Genomic DNA, 16,029 nt, shown 5'->3' with positions numbered 1-16,029 from the left:
GGGGGGGGGGGGGGGGGGCTCTTGCCATATTTTCAATGGGGAGCGCCAATAAAATCCTAAAATCATTCACACTATATTAACTAATGGTAATGCACCCTTGTCACGGCTATTTCTTCTTTAGGGGGAGACCGTTCGCATGTACATCACAATCGGAACTTATTTACGGCATTTTTTTTTTTTTGGGGGGGGCTAGACAAAAATTTTGGGGGGCTACAGCCCCCCCATAGCCCCCCCCCCCCCCCCCCCCGTAGAACCGCGCCTGGTCAACTAAATTAGGTGTTTCCCGATTCGTGCACATTCGGTGTCCCTTAGTGACCTACACTGGCAACAAAGGCCTACTGCTTAAGACCACACCATTAACCGACCTAAAAATTGGGAGAAATATCGTACAATTAAGACAAAGAGCAAGAATTTCTTTGATAATATTTTGAGTTTAATTGCGACATTTTTATAAACTTCATTTTAATCTCTTATTTGATATAGTGTACTAAAAATTATGAATAAATTGAGTAAAATCTTTAACACTTTTTTTCTTCTTTGAATTTCGTGTAATTTTGATAATAACATTGTGAATGTTGACTGTGAGTTTGTTCCAAAGATAAGGAACCGCAGGGGAAAAGGAATGGTCCCTCAAACAATAATTGGGAGTTGGAGGGTTTGTATAAAAAATGGCGGCCATTTCTAATGACGTCAGTTTGAATTCAGCCAACTTTCGCTCTATATCTAATTCGAAAGTGAATGCATTTGTATTGCCAAAAAAATAAACAATCGAGAACAAAATCTTTAATTTTGTTCAAAATAAAACCTGACAGAGAGTACATCTTTTAACGAGGTATATGGTGGTCACCTGACTGGTACTTGTATAAATTGGTCAGGGTGCAACCTTTGGTTGCCCGGTCCGGTTAGTGTTAAACGGTTAGTCTTGGAATGGGTCTTTTACATTGTGCATGGCAGAAATAAACATCAATTTGTTGAGGTGCATTTCAAGCCGGTGGCTTCGCAGCTGACTTGCCACAATCGCCGGGCCAGCTCGTCATCCTCAGCGAGCGCTGAGGGCGCCATCACCTGGCTGTTGTCAAAGTAGCTGCCAGAGAGCTGAGGTATCGAGTCATCCAGGGCGCAGTGAAGGGTCGTCTGGGCGCCTGCTTCCTCGTCTATCATAAAGAGCCTGGTGACGAACAATAACATCATCAGATTTCCCACAGAAATGAAATACCATGACTTTCCCTAGGACAAAATAAGGGCTTTCCGTGACTTATTTCCCCGCTGTTTGTAGACAGTTGTCCTGGAGGCACGGGACACCACTCCCTTTCAGCCTTAAAGTTCGGACATATACCACTGCGCACCACAGAAGCATCGCAATGGTGCATTGAAGGAGCAACAAATGTAGACCATAAAGAGGAAGTACAGCAAATGAAATGCAAATCGGAAGACTGCCATAGCCACATACATGTATTTTGCATCATCACGTATGGGTTGTGCAAGATTCCATGATTTTGTTCTCGGAATATCAACTTTTTATGAACTGCAGAGAAGTTGTATATGCACAACATTTTTGGACCTAACAACTGGATTTGGCTCCTAACGCACTCAAAAAAGTGTGCCCACCTTTTACAATGTTAGTTTTCTTCCGGACGATACCATTTCAGACCGAAGAGCTTTACAGAATATTTGGTACCAGTCCTATCTCCACCGTTGACTAAGGTCTAGATCTGTTGTTAAATATGTAGGTACTTTTCCGGATAATTTCAAACGATCCTACATGGCTTTAAAAGCTGTATATTCCAAAACTGTTACACGTTTCTGAGGAGAATAAAAACATTAGTTGGATGTCTCAACCATGCATGTTTAACTTACCACATTAAAGGAGACAGTGTGTAGTAAAGAGTTTTCATCAACACTGAGTCTTTGTCAACAGTCATGAAGTTTTTCCATATCGGAGTATAGATGGTCCCGGGATGCAGAGAGACGGAAACTACACCGCTGGATGCTTCCCGCCTGGCCAGCTCCCGGCCAAACTGAATGTTGGCCACCTTGCTGATGTGGTAGCCCTCCAAGTGAGGATACAGCAAACTGGCCACGGCTGGGTCCTCGCGGGTCAGATTCATGGGCTCAGGGGCGAAATAATGGGCGGCGGAGGAGACGGTGACCACCCGGCTTGGGGCGCTCTTCTTCAGCAGGTCCAGGAGGAGGTTGGTCAGCAGGAAGTGGCCGAAGTGGTTGACGCCGAAGACAAGATCGAAATTATCCTCCGTCGCCGCGGCTCGCTGCTGCAAGCGGGTAAGACCTGCAAACGGGTGCATATTATGTGAATTAAAAACATAAATTTCTTATAATACATGTATTATAATGCTTCGATAGAAAGAAGAAATTCTCGATTAAGCAACACAGTTTCACTTGTTATTCCAACAAGTACGCTTGTTAAAGACAAATCAAAACAAAAAGACTTTAAACAAACATACTTTAAGAATGCCAAGACTTAAATTTGGGGTTGGGAATCGATCAATCTCTCTACCTCGATCGAAGTTGAAGGGAAAACCTGTGTATGGAGTTCATACCTGCATTGTTAACTAGAATGTCAAGCCTTTTCTCTTCTTCGTTGATTTGTTGAGCAAAGTCCCTGACCGACTTCAGGCTCGATAGCTCCAGCTTGCGCACCACAACCTCCGAGTTGCCCGTACGCATTTTTATCTCCTTGGCGGCGTCTTCAGCCTTCTGGAGATTGCGACAGGCGAGGATGACCCGGGCGCCTCGCTGGGCAAAGTCGAGAGCTGTCCACCAGCCAATGCCGGAGTTTGCTCCTATTTAAAACAAAACAGGACAAGGCAAGCCGAGTTAGTCTAGTTCTTTTCATGCAACTGGTCTAGTCAGCCGGATTTAGCCCGTTTACTGGAGTTACAGGGTAATCATATACAATAACACTGCCCGGCTCTCATCATCAGCTAACAACTAGTCTAATTACATATAGGCTGGCCCTTTAGTAACAGCTAAAACAGAATCATTAACGGCCAAATGCAGTTAATGCTGCCAAATGACATTTAAGCCCAAACTGTATCGTTCTGCCCACCTGTTACAATGGCCGTCTTTCCATTGAGCTTAACGTCGTCGGTGAAATACTTCCGATTGACAAACACATGCCAGTAAAACACAGCATACAGTACCACTAGGATCGGCACCAGCCACTTGCATACTCTAGACAGCAGTGCCATTTCTTTTTGCAGAACACAACGTACATCAACACCAAGCAGTGTACATGTATGTACAGGGTGGTGTGTGTGATTTGAAAACCGTTGACCCTAAAACTATATTAACTGCAAATGCATGACTGTGCACATTATCATTGTTCTCTTCTGGACTGTACACAGTGATACCTGGAAAGTCAACAATATGATGTTATCTATTTGGGCATGTACATCATCATCATGATCATGTTTAAACATAGCTCCACTTGCGTGGACGTGCTGCGCTGTACGTTCGGCCACACGTGTGGTTTTCCAATCTACTCAGCCTTGTGGTTGCGAAGGCTTTGCGTCTAGCGTTGTTAGGCAAACTTAATCCGATTACGTACAGTGAAGCTAAAACAGAGCGGTGATATTTATGGGTGATATTTATTAATTAATAACTCGTGGAGGAGGCGATAGTGCAAATTTCTACTACATACCATAATGGATATGAACCTTATATATATTCGTGAGGCTTGAAAAGATTGACAGATATTGCAAACACCAGTGTTACAGCTGAAACACTGAATACATCAAAACGATTTTTATCACACAGTTGCATCATAACAAGGGAAACAATCCCTGAAAGTTGCATGAAGATGCGGTCTTCAAAACGGGAGAAATTGATTTTCAAACTTCGCCCACGAACATCAATTTGTGTGCACGTTGTTTCATTCGAAATAAAGTATTACGTAGCCTTTATAAATCGGCTTTCGCAACCACATGTGCGTACTGAGGAATTTGTCCGAAAACAAAACCCCAATTTTTGCATACCACTAGTATACATACGGTTGTATTCTATCATGTCTCAACTTTTGCCCTAGGGCTGATTAGGTTATCTTATATCCATTTTTTTGAAGTTTAAAGTAGTTATTCCATACCACTTTTGCTCGATGATTAATTCAAAAGTGAATACATTTGTATTACAAGAAAACATTTTTTGGGGGTAAAACTTGACCGAGAGTGCATCCTTTAAAATATGCACTCTCGGTCAAGTTTTACCTTACAAAAAATTACAATGGTAAATGGTAACCAATGGTAACCTATGGTACTAATGGCTAACAAATGGTACCTGTATGGTTTCAATGGTAACCTATTGCCTTGGTGCTATATGGTAACCAAACGTAACCAATGGTCACCAATGGTAAAATCCATGATGCTCAATGGTTAAAACAATATCAAATGGTACTCGTATGGTATTGTATAGAAACCAATAGGTGCTGAATGGTACCAATGGTGAATCAATGGTGCTCATCAGTGGTTTATAATATATCAGTATTATATGGTACTCATTTGGTTTGTGTATGGCAACAATGTGCTAAGTGGTACTAATGGTAAAAATCAATGGTGCTCAATGGTTACAATCAATATCAAATGGTACTCGTATGGTTTTGTGTGGAAACCATTGGTGCTTGATATCAATGGTAAAACAATGGTGATCAATGGTATAAAAAAAAACAATACCAAGTAGTACTTGTATGGTTTTGTATGGAAACTATTGATGTTAAATGGTAAAATCAATGATGCTCAATGGTTGCAACATCAAATGGTACTCGTATGGTGGTGTATTGAAACAAATTTGTGCTTAATGGCACCAATCCTAAAGTCAACGGTGCTCAATGGTTGAATTCATATGGCTATATGTCGTCGAATTGAAATAATTTCGCATGCATTTATTTATTATTTTCGGGCAAGCTTCTTGTAACTCATATTAAATTTTAGACTAACATTTGTATGAAATCAATGTGAATTGATTTTTTTTGATGAATTAAGATACGTACGTATGTCAAATAGGAAGAATGATTACTTCCATCAGTATATTCCACAATCCCCACCCGACCAAATGTCACGACATTATTGGTCAGTGCGCGCGCACTCTTCATTGCCCGGTCCGATAGTTTTTCCTAGAATGTGTCTTCTACAAAGCAGAAATAACATTAATTTGTTGAGGTGCATTCCAAGCCGGTGGCTTCGCAGCTGACTTGCCACAATCTCCGGGCCAGCTCGTCATCCTCAGCGAGCGCTGAGGGCGCCATCACCTGGCTGTTGTCAAAGTAACTTCCAGAGAGCTGAGGTATCGAGTCATCCAGGGCGCAGTGAAGGGTCGTCTGGGTACCTGCTTCTTCATCAAGGAAGAACAGCCTGTTTTGAAAGTATAACAAAAAATAAAACAAATTACATATAGGGGAACTGACTATATTCTCACAATTAGGCATAAAGAACTTCACCGGACGGACGGTCATATAAATCAAAGGTCATAACCTCTCTGACGATTCCTGGGTTTGAAATTTCAGAACTGAATTTTCAGAACTGAAAACAAGCATGGCAAGCAATTTTGTTAGTAAGACCATTTTACACCTAACATCAAAGCTTTCACGAGCATATCAAAGTCAAGGACAGCAGGTTCCAAAAAATGCTTACATTTCTGGAACCAATAGAAATACTGCCAGTTTCGGTAACTCGAAGCTGGTACCTATCTGGCCTGAGATTCATTGGGAAAGTCAGAATCTTTGGGTCTCGGAACCAGATTTACCGGACTTAGTATCTAATACTTGGTATTTACGTGATTGGTGACAAATGATCAGGGATCCCATGGAATCTTGTGATGAAATACCATGACTTTTCAAGGACAAAATAAGGGTTTCCGTAACTAATCTCCCCGCTGTTTCGGGGAGACAGTTGCTCTAAAGGCAAGGGACACCACTCCCTTTCAGCCTTAAAGTTTGACAATAAGACCACTGCGCACCACAGAATCATCACAATGGTGCATTGAAGGACCAACAAATGTAGACCATAAAGAGGAAGTGTAGTAAACAGAATGCAAACCAGAAGGCTGCCATAGCCACATTATACATAATCACGTACGGGTTGTGCAAGATTCCATGATTTTCCATGATATCTTTAAATTCCATGATTTTGTCTCTGACTTAGGGAACCCTGCATTACTGAAAAAACGTTGACATGTAAGATGAAATTAAATCTAATATTGATCAAAATTTAAGGAAGGAAAAACAATTCTCCGGGAGAGATAGAGGCGGACTGTGTTTGGAATAATCATGGAAAAGATTGCAGTGGGAGAAAATTGAGGTTTACACTACTGTAGTAAATGGCGGGATGCGCACTTTTCTTGGAAAACCTGTTACTCTAGAATGAGGTTTCTGTACAATTTTGTTGTTTATTTGAAACATTAAACTTGTCCTAAAACTGAAGTAGGGTGCATATAACTATATGCTGCAGTTTAAGCTCAGCGATACAATACATTTTATGAAAACATAGAAAATGTATGCACAACATTTTTGGATCTAGCAACTGGATTTTGTTGCCGACGCACTCAAAAAAAGTGTGCCTGCCTAAATTCAATGTTAATTTTCTTGCAAACGATAACATTTCAGACCGAATAACTTCACATGGTATTTGGTACCAGTCCTATCTTCACCTCTGGTTCTGGTTCTTGTTGAGTCGATAAAATTCACTCAAGAATATCACACCAACTTTTGTCCTTATGACTCGCATGGAGTGGATGTGGAGATGACTTAGTACATTGCCTTAGTTGTCCATGAAGTGCTTGGATGTACTATCCTTGCATGCAATAGTGTCTTACAGTTGACGACGTTGGCTGGCAACTTGCTCCATATTATGTAATGGTTCTCGGGAAGAAAGAGTTCTTGTAGGCTTCCTTGGTTGCATGTCGTTTGTAATATTTGTGTTGGTGCCCCCTGGTATTTCTTGTGTTTAAGGTGAGGTGCTCTGCTCGTGAGATGGCAACCAGTTCGTGTTTGGTTTTGTAGAGCATTGATAGTCTTTGTATCTTCCTACGCTCTTTCAGGTCTCCCTTGAGGTGCTCCAGGATTCCAGTGACTGTTCCCTCTTCCCTACTGTATTTTTTGTGCAGAATCTTGCTGCCTAGCTGTCTTTGGACTCTGTCCAGTGTTTTGGCGTTACACACGAAGTGTTGGTCCCACGCTGTCACAGCATACTCCAGGTGCGGACGCACCAAAGATAGGTATATGCACTTTGAGCAGGGTTTCTAGACCTGTTACACTGCATAAACTGCGGTGTTAAATGTACACAATTTGTATCTATATAGGACCATCTGGTGTTAAATTTTACTGATGTTGTCCTATATAAATACCGAATGGTGTTAAATTAACACTACAGTTTTTGCAGTGTAGGTAGGTTTCCCGGAGAATTTCAAACGATACTACATGGCATTAAAAGCTGTATACATTATTCCAAAACTGTTTCAACATTTCTGAGGAGAATGGAAGCAATTAATATTTGGATGATGTCTCAACCATGCATGTTTAACTTACCACATTAACGGAGACAGTGTGTAGTAAAGGGTTTTCATCCACACTGAGTCTGTTTCAGCGGTCATGAGGCTTTTCCATATTGGAGTATAGATGGTCCCTGGATGCAGGGAGACGGAGACTACACCGCTGGATGCTTCCCTCCTGGCCAGCTCCCGGCCAAACTGAATGTTGGCCACCTTGCTGATGTTGTAGCCCTCCAAGTGAGGATACAGCAAACTGGCCACGGCTGGGTCCTCGCGAGTCAGATTCATGGGCTCAGGGGCGAAATAATGGGTGGCAGAGGAGACGGTGACCACCCGGCTGGGGGCGCTCTTCTTCAGCAGGTCCAGGAGGAGATTGGTCAGCAGGAAGTGGCCGAAGTGGTTGACGCCGAAGACCAGATCAAAGTTGTCCTCCGTTGCCGAGGATCGCTGCTTCAAACGGGAAAGACCTGCAAACGGGTGCATATTGCATGAAATTAAAACCTAAATGCCATTACAATGCTTTGATAGAAAGGAGAATTCTGGAAGCAACACGATTTTACTTGGTGTTTCAAATTTAACATTATTGTATTAGATTGAATGATAAAGACTAAATCAAGACAAAAAGACAATAACTGCTGTCAGTGATTGGTCAAGGGGTGTGGATAAATCGTCAGCGACGCCACCAAGTTACACTCATGTACATACCAGTAAAAACTAGCAATCGGAGAAAACGGCATCTAAAGGTGAACGCCTTAGCTTCTAAAACAACACTTTGCGCCGAAACTGCAGGGTATTTTCAGTTGGGTTTGTCGTTGTGGGCACTTGATGTATTAAATTTATTAAATCTGCTGTTTTACCCGTTTGTGTATTAAATCAACAAGAAATAAGAGAAAAAAAGGTGAGTGTCCGTTCGTGAAACCGAAAAAGCTGCGAAACTGTAAATCTTTGTTTTCACGAAGTAGTTCGTTTCAATGTATTACAGCATAGTTGAGTGTTACTTCGGGTCAGTGTGCGCGCTTAAACAAGGAGAGTGTTATAAGATTTGAAGAGAGTGTTTCTTTGTGAAAACGTTTTTGCTCACATTTCAGAAGAGTGCGCCATGCATTACAATGGTAAATGGAACTTGAGTGGTACTTCGTGAAAACGATAATTGTCACTTTTGCGCAAAAGTTGTCATGGATAATTAGCGTTATTATTAAAGTAAAGCTCTTGAAGCTTTAAAAACTCGTGCAATGTAGGCCTTGATGAATAATGTTTAAAAATGTAAAAAAAAAAGACTTAAAATCGAAAAAAAAATATGGTTTAACACATGGAGTATTACTTGGTGGTGTCGGTGACGAAATGGATCGTACTATCTGTCTCTCTACCTCTATTTATGGAAGTTGAAGGGAAAAACTATGCATGGAGTTCATACCTGCATTGTTAACTAGAATGTCAAGTCTTTTCTCTTCTTCATTAATTTGTTGAGCAAAGTCCCTGACCGACTTCAGGCTCGATAGCTCCAGCTTGCGCACCACAACCTCCGAGTTGCCCGTACGCGTCTTGATCTCTTTGGCGGCGTCTTCGGCCTTCTGGAGATTGCGACAGGCGAGGATGACCCGGGCGCCTCGCTGGGCAAAGTCAAGAGCTGTCCACCAGCCAATGCCAGAGTTTCCTCCTGTTTAAAACAAAACAGGACAAGGCAAGCCAACTTAATGCGTTATTTTGTTCATGCATCTGGTTTACTTAGTAAGCCGGATTTAGCCCGTTTACTGAGGTTACAGGGTTATCATATACAATAGCACTGCCCGGCTCTCATCATCAGCCAACAACCAGTCTAATTCACAAGGACGCTAGGCTGGCCCTATAGCTGGTACCAGCCTGAGCCGTATAGAGAGAGTTGCGACAACTTCAGACTGTTCAAATGGTCGTTCATTATTGTGTATACATAAAGTGCAGTGTGCGACTATTGTGTACCATTATATATGTGCACTAATGCATAATCCACCATTTTGGTTCCAAACAGTGCGACCCTCATGTCGCAACTTCTCTAATATACGGCTCTGGTATCGGCTAATACGGAATCTAACCCTAACCTAGTTCCTCAGGACTACCCTGCTTTGATCCAACAGAGTCCAACCGGAGTTTCCTGCTCAGTCCACTGTCCAATTATTTCAGTTGTCAGCTGACTTTATACAACACCTGCATAAATCCCCGTTATCTGATTGGTGAATTGTAGATCACATGACATATTATTATTCGGTATAATGCACGGTGCGACAATGCATTATACCCATGCGTTATACCGTTTCACTTTGCGCTTGTTCCATGACGCGGTATTTGCGTGCAAAATGCATGATGGTGTGCGCGTTCAGCGTAGCGCGTATTGTTCCAAAGAGCCAGCGCTACAGCGTTGGGTTCAAACATTTTCGTGAAGGGGTAGTTCAACATCTTTAAAATCAAAATAAATTGTAGTTTATAATTTACCAATCAAATGACGAGAATTTATTCTGGTGTTGTATAAAACAAATAACGAATGTTTTACGTTCGTGCAATGGAAAGAATAATTTCATTCGGTGACAGATTGAATGTTCTATTCCACTCGGCTTCGCCTCGTGGAATAGAACATTCAATCTGTCACCTCATGAAATTATTCTTACCATCGCACTCACAAACATTCGTTATTTGTATAATAGTCCAACTTGGCGTTATATTGCGATTCCTGCAGTTGCTAGCTCGAGGATGATCCTAAGCGTTATGTTTATGCATAACATGCAGTTGCCTGCTGAATCCAACATTAATGCATCAGGAATGTTCACAAGGGGTTTACTGCATGCCCAATCCCACATGCTCCACACTGTTCGGTTCAGCAGGGTTGGTGGGCTATAGCCTCTTGATTGCCGAGTCACTGACAGACTGACCGTCTATTCCTTCCTCCATGGACTGACTAATTGACTGATTTACTAGTTATAATCTCGGCAGGCCTTATGTTGTATTTCTTAGGATCCTTTGGAAATGCATTACGTTACCAGAAAGGCAATTAAACATGATTAAAAGTGACACAAGAACATCATTGCAATAGCAACATTGTAAACTGAGAGAGTACATGACTTGAGGTAGTCATGGCACTGCAAACTGACATTAATGATGCCCAAACTTTAACGTTCTGCCCACCTGTTACAATGGTCGTCTTTCCATTGAGCTTAACGTCGTTGGTGAAGTACTTCCGATTGGTAATCACCTGCCAGTAAAACACAGCATACAGTACCACTAGGATCGGCACCAGCCACTTGCATACTCTAGACAGCAGTGCCATTTCTTTTTGCAGAACACACAGCGTACATTTATGAGCTCAACACTTACAGTCTGTGTATACGTGATTTGAAAACTGCGTTGCCACCCTCAACTATACGTTAACTGCAAGGATGACTGGGCATTATCGTATTGTTATCCTCTGGACTGTACAGTGATCTGGAATGTCACAATAATATTGGGCATGCATGCATAATAATAATAATAAAAATAAAACGGTTCTTATATAGCGCATTACACAATAAAACGGTTCTTATATAGCGCATTATACAATGTCTCAATGCGCTTTACAACACAAAATGATTAAATGTTAAATAGGCATGTCTTAAGTGTAATTTTGAACTCAGTTTCAGTTCTTGCAGTCGTGATGTTTTGTGGGAGAGAGTTCCAGAGAGTAGCGGATGAGTGTGTGAAGGACCGATGTCCATACGCGCAGGGTGCGCGGTGGTTGATAGGGTTCAATGAGGTCGCGAAGGTATGATGGTGACGAACCGTCGATGCATTTATAAGTAAAGAGTAGAGTTTTGAAGCTGATGCGCTTACTGACAGGTACAACCAGTGGAGATTTCGCAGTTTTGGGGTTATGTGTCGTCGTGATGGTGAACGGGTAACAAGTCTAGCGGCATGTACATTATCATCGTCATGAATGTTTGCCGATGACTGTCGATGGGAGCGCTGTTCAAAACCGACGATTATGCACACTAACGGACAATAAATGGTGCTTTTCAGGGCGATACATGCTTGCAATAAAAAAAAAAGCTCCGACAACGCCCGATAGCACAAACAGAGTGAACCACTTCTTTTTATGAAAGGACACTTGTTCAGCAAAAAGGGCACTTCTTAAAAATAAAACAGTCTTTACAAATTGTTGGGGGAGGGTAAGCGCTGTTGAAAAAGGGCATTTGAATGCAAAAGGACAGTCTTTACAAAATATACGTGCCTCTGGTTCATGACCATATATTGTGACAAATGATTGGTCTCCACTGACCAGCTATTAATTTATTGCAGTTATGGAAAATGGATCACTGGAGTCATACCAAATGGTTATACTAAAACACTGCATGGCACTGTCACTGTACTGCACACAGATTTGCTATAATTAATAATACAGCTATAAAACGCTCCATGCACCAAGTGATATTCAACAAAGTACGAATCCTTTATTTCACTTTGCAGTAATTAAATCAGACTTTTACATCATGTACATGACTTATATAATAAGGCTACAACTGAACAGGTTGGGCCGCAGTTACCGCATTCATTATGGTCTATTACACCATACACACATATTGTAGACCACAAGTGAACGTAAGGTAAACCGTCCGTCTGATGATGGCAGGCTGGCACTCATTTTGAATGTAAAAGAGGCGATGACCCCAAAGATGTGACGTCGTGTTCAATTTGCCGCAGATCGATCTTGTGGCTCCGGCTTCGCCCAGAATAGGTTCAATTTCGGTTTCAATTAAGGGGCGGGGGGGGGGGAGCAAATGCACTGCTTTTGTTGAGTTTTGTGGGTGGTGTACGCAGTTGCTGCCTTTTTTGCGACGTCGAAAATTGGTGTATCTTTTTTTTTGCCTTTGCCTCCCCCCCCCCCCGGATCCACAGTGAGTTGTATTTTACGAAACAATCCAATAATAGGCTGGAAACCAGTCTACCCTCCATGAACCTAATAGCTGCAAATAATTACCAATTTGTAATGTAATTATTCCATAAACTGCATAAGGGCACATTTTTGCTCAATGTCTAATTCTAAAGTGAATACGTAATTGGTATTTTAAGGGAAAAAAAATACGGTGAAAATTGACGGAGAGTGTGCAACGAGGTATATGGTGGTCCCCCGGAACAAAAGTTGCGACATTATTGGTCAGTGCGCGCGCACTCTTTGATTGCCTGGTCCTATAGAATGTTTATTTCTGTAATGGGTCTTCTAAAAGGCAGAAATTACATCAATTTGTTGAGGTGCATTTCAAGCCGGTGGCTTCGCAGCTGACTTGCCACAATCTCCGGGCCATCTCGTCATCCTCAGCGAGCGCTGAGGGCGCCATCACCTGGCAGTTGTCAAAGTAGCTGCCAGAGAGCTGAGGTATCGAGTCATCCAGGGCGCAGTGGAGGGTCGTCTGGGTACCTGCTTCCTCGTCTATCATAGACAGCCTGGTGACAAACAATAACATCATCAGGGATCCCATGGAATCTTCTGATGAACTTTCATGACTTTCCCCAGGACAAACTAAGGGCTTTTCTTGACTAACTTCCCCCGCTGTTTTAGGAGACAGTTGCTCTGGAGGCACGGGACTCGACACCACTCCCTCTCAGCCTTAAAGTTTGACATTCCACTGCTCACCACAGAAGCATTACAATGGTGCATTGAAGGAGCAACACGTATTGCGCATGTACATGTATGCATAAAGAGTATAGTCAATGTAATGTACACCGGACGACTGCCATGGCCACATATTACGTATCATCACGTGTGGCTTGTGCAAGATTCCATTATTTTTCCACGATTTTGTTCTTGGAATGTCAATTTTTTGTGTAAAATAACACAATTCAATGACTTTCCACGATACCTTTAAATTCCAGGATATTTTTCTATGAATTGAAATTGCATTGAATTGAATTGAGTAAAATGAATGAAAACTTTCCTTGCAAAACATGTTACTACAGAATGCAGTTTAGGATCATTAGCTGTTTGTGTACTTTTTTTCATTTGAAACAACAGAATTGCTCAAAAATATAAGTTAGGTGCATACAGTTTCATTAAGGAGGAGAGTGAAAGCTTCATTTGGATGGTAACAATTATTAACGAATGTTTATACCTACCACATTAACGGTGAGAGTATGTAGTAAAGAACTTTCCACCAAACGGTGTCATCGGTCATGGCGTTTTTCCATATTGGAGTATAGATGGTCCCTGGATGCAGGGAAACAGAAACTACACCGCTAGATGCTTCCCGCCTGGCCAGCTCCCGGCCGAACTGAATGTTGGCCAGCTTGCTGATCTTGTAACCCTCCAAGTGAGGATACAGCAAACTGGCCACGGCCGGATCCTCGCGAGTCAGATTCATGGGCTCCTTGGCATAACGATGGCCCGAGGAGGAGACGGTGACTACACGGCTGGGGGAGCTCTTTTTCAGCAGGTCCAGGAGGAGGTTGGTCAGCAGGAAGTGGCCGAAGTGGTTGACGCCGAAGACAAGGTCAAAGTTGTCCTCCGTGGCCTTGGCTCGATGCTGCAAACGGGCAAGACCTGCAAACAGGTGCATTTTTACCTAATATGCTGCCACCATTTCAATCATGTTCCATGTATCCAATAACAGTACTGAATGATAAAGTTTTTGTGCAAAAAGGAACCAGATTATTTTTCCTTCCAGCCTCGCTTTGGTTACGTTGATTTGAATGGGAAAAATCAAGATGGCCGCAACGTGATAATGGTCTATTAGGTGAATGTAACACATAACGCTCCGACATAATAGAGCAACTCTTTTGTTAGCAACACATGTATTAAAACAAGTATGCTTGAATGATAAAGACCAAATCAAGACAAAAAACCTCACAGTTGTGATTGGTCAAAAGATCTTGGCCTGGGTGAGGCTAAATGGATACTGTCTGTCTCTCTACATCTATTTATTCTCAAAATCGAACGGGAACCAGTGTACAGAGTCCATACCTGCATTGTTTACAAGTATGTCAAGTCTCTCCTCGCTTTCTATGATCTTGTTTGAAAACTCCCTGACAGACTGAAGGCTGGCTAGATCCAGGTGGCGCACCACAACCTCCGAGTTGCCCGTACGCATCTTGATCTCTTTGGCAGCATCTTCGGCCTTCTTGAGATTGCGACAGGCGAGGACGACCCGGGCGCCTCGCTGGGCAAAGTCGAGAGCTGTCCACCAGCCAATGCCAGAGTTCCCTCCTTGTTTTCAACAACAGGAAAAGGCAAGCTAAGTATTACAATCTGATTCCAGAGCATTGGAAGTCTTTTCGTGCATCTGGTTTACACAGTCAGCTTGATTTAGCCTATTTAAGGCATGGGGTTTACACATTAGCGCTGCCTGCGGCTCTCATCATCAGCCAATAGCCGGTGTAATTCACAAGTCATGCCATCAGTCAGTCAGTCGGTCAGTCACTCGTTCTAGTCAGTGAGATAGATGTACAGAGAGGACAATCTGCCCCACTGGGACCAAACCGAAAGTATCGTTAAAGGTTCATCAAGTAACAAGTTTATTTAATTTTCTTTACCCAGGGTACACCCAAATCAACTTCAGTTTAAAACTGTTTCCATTGGGACCCTGTTAATGCATGTATTTTGCTGGAACTGTAGGAATAGCCCAGCCCAGCCCAGCCAAGCCCCCCAGCCAAGCCCGCCAGGCCAGCCCAGCCCAGCCCGGCCCCCAGCCCAGCCCCCGGCCCCCGGCCCCCGGCCGGCCCGGCCCGGCCCGGCCCGGGCCGGGCAGGGCCCGCCCCAGCCCATCCCAGCCGACCGACTGACTGATTAACTGTATAACTACTACGAAAGTATCACTATACTACGAGGTTTAAAGCTGAAGTTTAACAGGGACTTCAGGTTCTGCTTACCGGTTACAATGGTCGTCTTTCCATTGAGCTTAACGTCGTTGGTGAAGTACTTCCGATTGGTAATCACCTGCCAGTAAAATACAGCATACAGGACCACTAAGATCGGCACCAGCCAACTCAACAGTCTAGAAAGCAGTGCCATTTGGGGGCCAAAATTGCAACACCCCCCTAGTATGATCAAGACTTTTCAATACTTCTAATCAAACCGTTTGTTGAGTCTGATCTGAAAAAAACCGTTGATCCTGTGACGAGGACTGTGCATAACATCATTATTGCTCTCGATCTACTGGACTGTACAGTGATATCGGTAAAGTAAACGATATTATCTACATCACTGTTGGTGGTTGCGTCAGGGTCATTCTTTGTTAAGCGTCTACTTTCGTGTCCCGATACTTTGACGCCGATTAGACGGAAAATGCGTAATTTTACAATATGTATTTTTTTGTGGATTTATGTTAATAAACATACATCTGATAATATGTGATCATAAAAAGCTAGAGAATAAAGTTTATAGTGTTCTTTATTTTCTGATGTTTGATGTCGACCCCCGGAAAATCCATGTCCCGATCGTAGTATGTAAAAATTCTGATCGTTACATTGGTGGAGGGAGTTTTCTTCATGAAATTTCTCTTAAACGAGAGTTGTATTTATAATAAATTGTGTAGTTATTTC

The 16,029-nt window shown here is 42.5% G+C and overlaps 3 protein-coding genes across 3 annotated transcripts; all 3 read right to left on the bottom strand.

Moving 5' to 3' along the window:
- Positions 1-684: 684 nt before the first annotated feature.
- LOC119730956 (retinol dehydrogenase 11-like) lies at positions 685-3,518 on the bottom strand. Its single transcript, XM_038204027.1, has 4 exons — positions 3,068-3,518; positions 2,559-2,801; positions 1,858-2,287; positions 685-1,168 (listed from the first exon to the last, which is right to left on the bottom strand). The coding sequence occupies exons 1-4, from the start codon at positions 3,207-3,209 to the stop codon at positions 964-966; spliced, it is 1,020 nt and encodes a 339-aa protein (XP_038059955.1). The 5' UTR covers positions 3,210-3,518; the 3' UTR covers positions 685-963.
- Positions 3,519-3,731: 213 nt separating this feature from the next.
- Positions 3,732-10,912, bottom strand: LOC119730957 (retinol dehydrogenase 11-like). The gene is made up of 4 exons (XM_038204028.1): positions 10,651-10,912; positions 8,912-9,154; positions 7,535-7,964; positions 3,732-5,363 (listed from the first exon to the last, which is right to left on the bottom strand). The coding sequence occupies exons 1-4, from the start codon at positions 10,790-10,792 to the stop codon at positions 5,159-5,161; spliced, it is 1,020 nt and encodes a 339-aa protein (XP_038059956.1). The 5' UTR covers positions 10,793-10,912; the 3' UTR covers positions 3,732-5,158.
- Positions 10,913-11,721: 809 nt separating this feature from the next.
- LOC119730955 (retinol dehydrogenase 11-like) lies at positions 11,722-15,776 on the bottom strand. Its single transcript, XM_038204026.1, has 4 exons — positions 15,358-15,776; positions 14,453-14,695; positions 13,609-14,032; positions 11,722-12,939 (listed from the first exon to the last, which is right to left on the bottom strand). Exons 1-4 carry the CDS (start codon positions 15,497-15,499, stop codon positions 12,735-12,737), a joined length of 1,014 nt encoding a protein of 337 aa, XP_038059954.1. The 5' UTR covers positions 15,500-15,776; the 3' UTR covers positions 11,722-12,734.
- Positions 15,777-16,029: the final 253 nt, after the last annotated feature.

The sequence above is a fragment of the Patiria miniata genome, unplaced genomic scaffold (genome assembly GCF_015706575.1).
Source record: "Patiria miniata isolate m_02_andy unplaced genomic scaffold, ASM1570657v1 HiC_scaffold_22, whole genome shotgun sequence".
In the NCBI taxonomy this organism is placed as follows: Eukaryota; Metazoa; Echinodermata; class Asteroidea; order Valvatida; family Asterinidae; genus Patiria; species Patiria miniata.
Note: the sequence above shows the minus strand (reverse complement) of the source record. Positions and strands in the feature narration are given on the sequence as shown.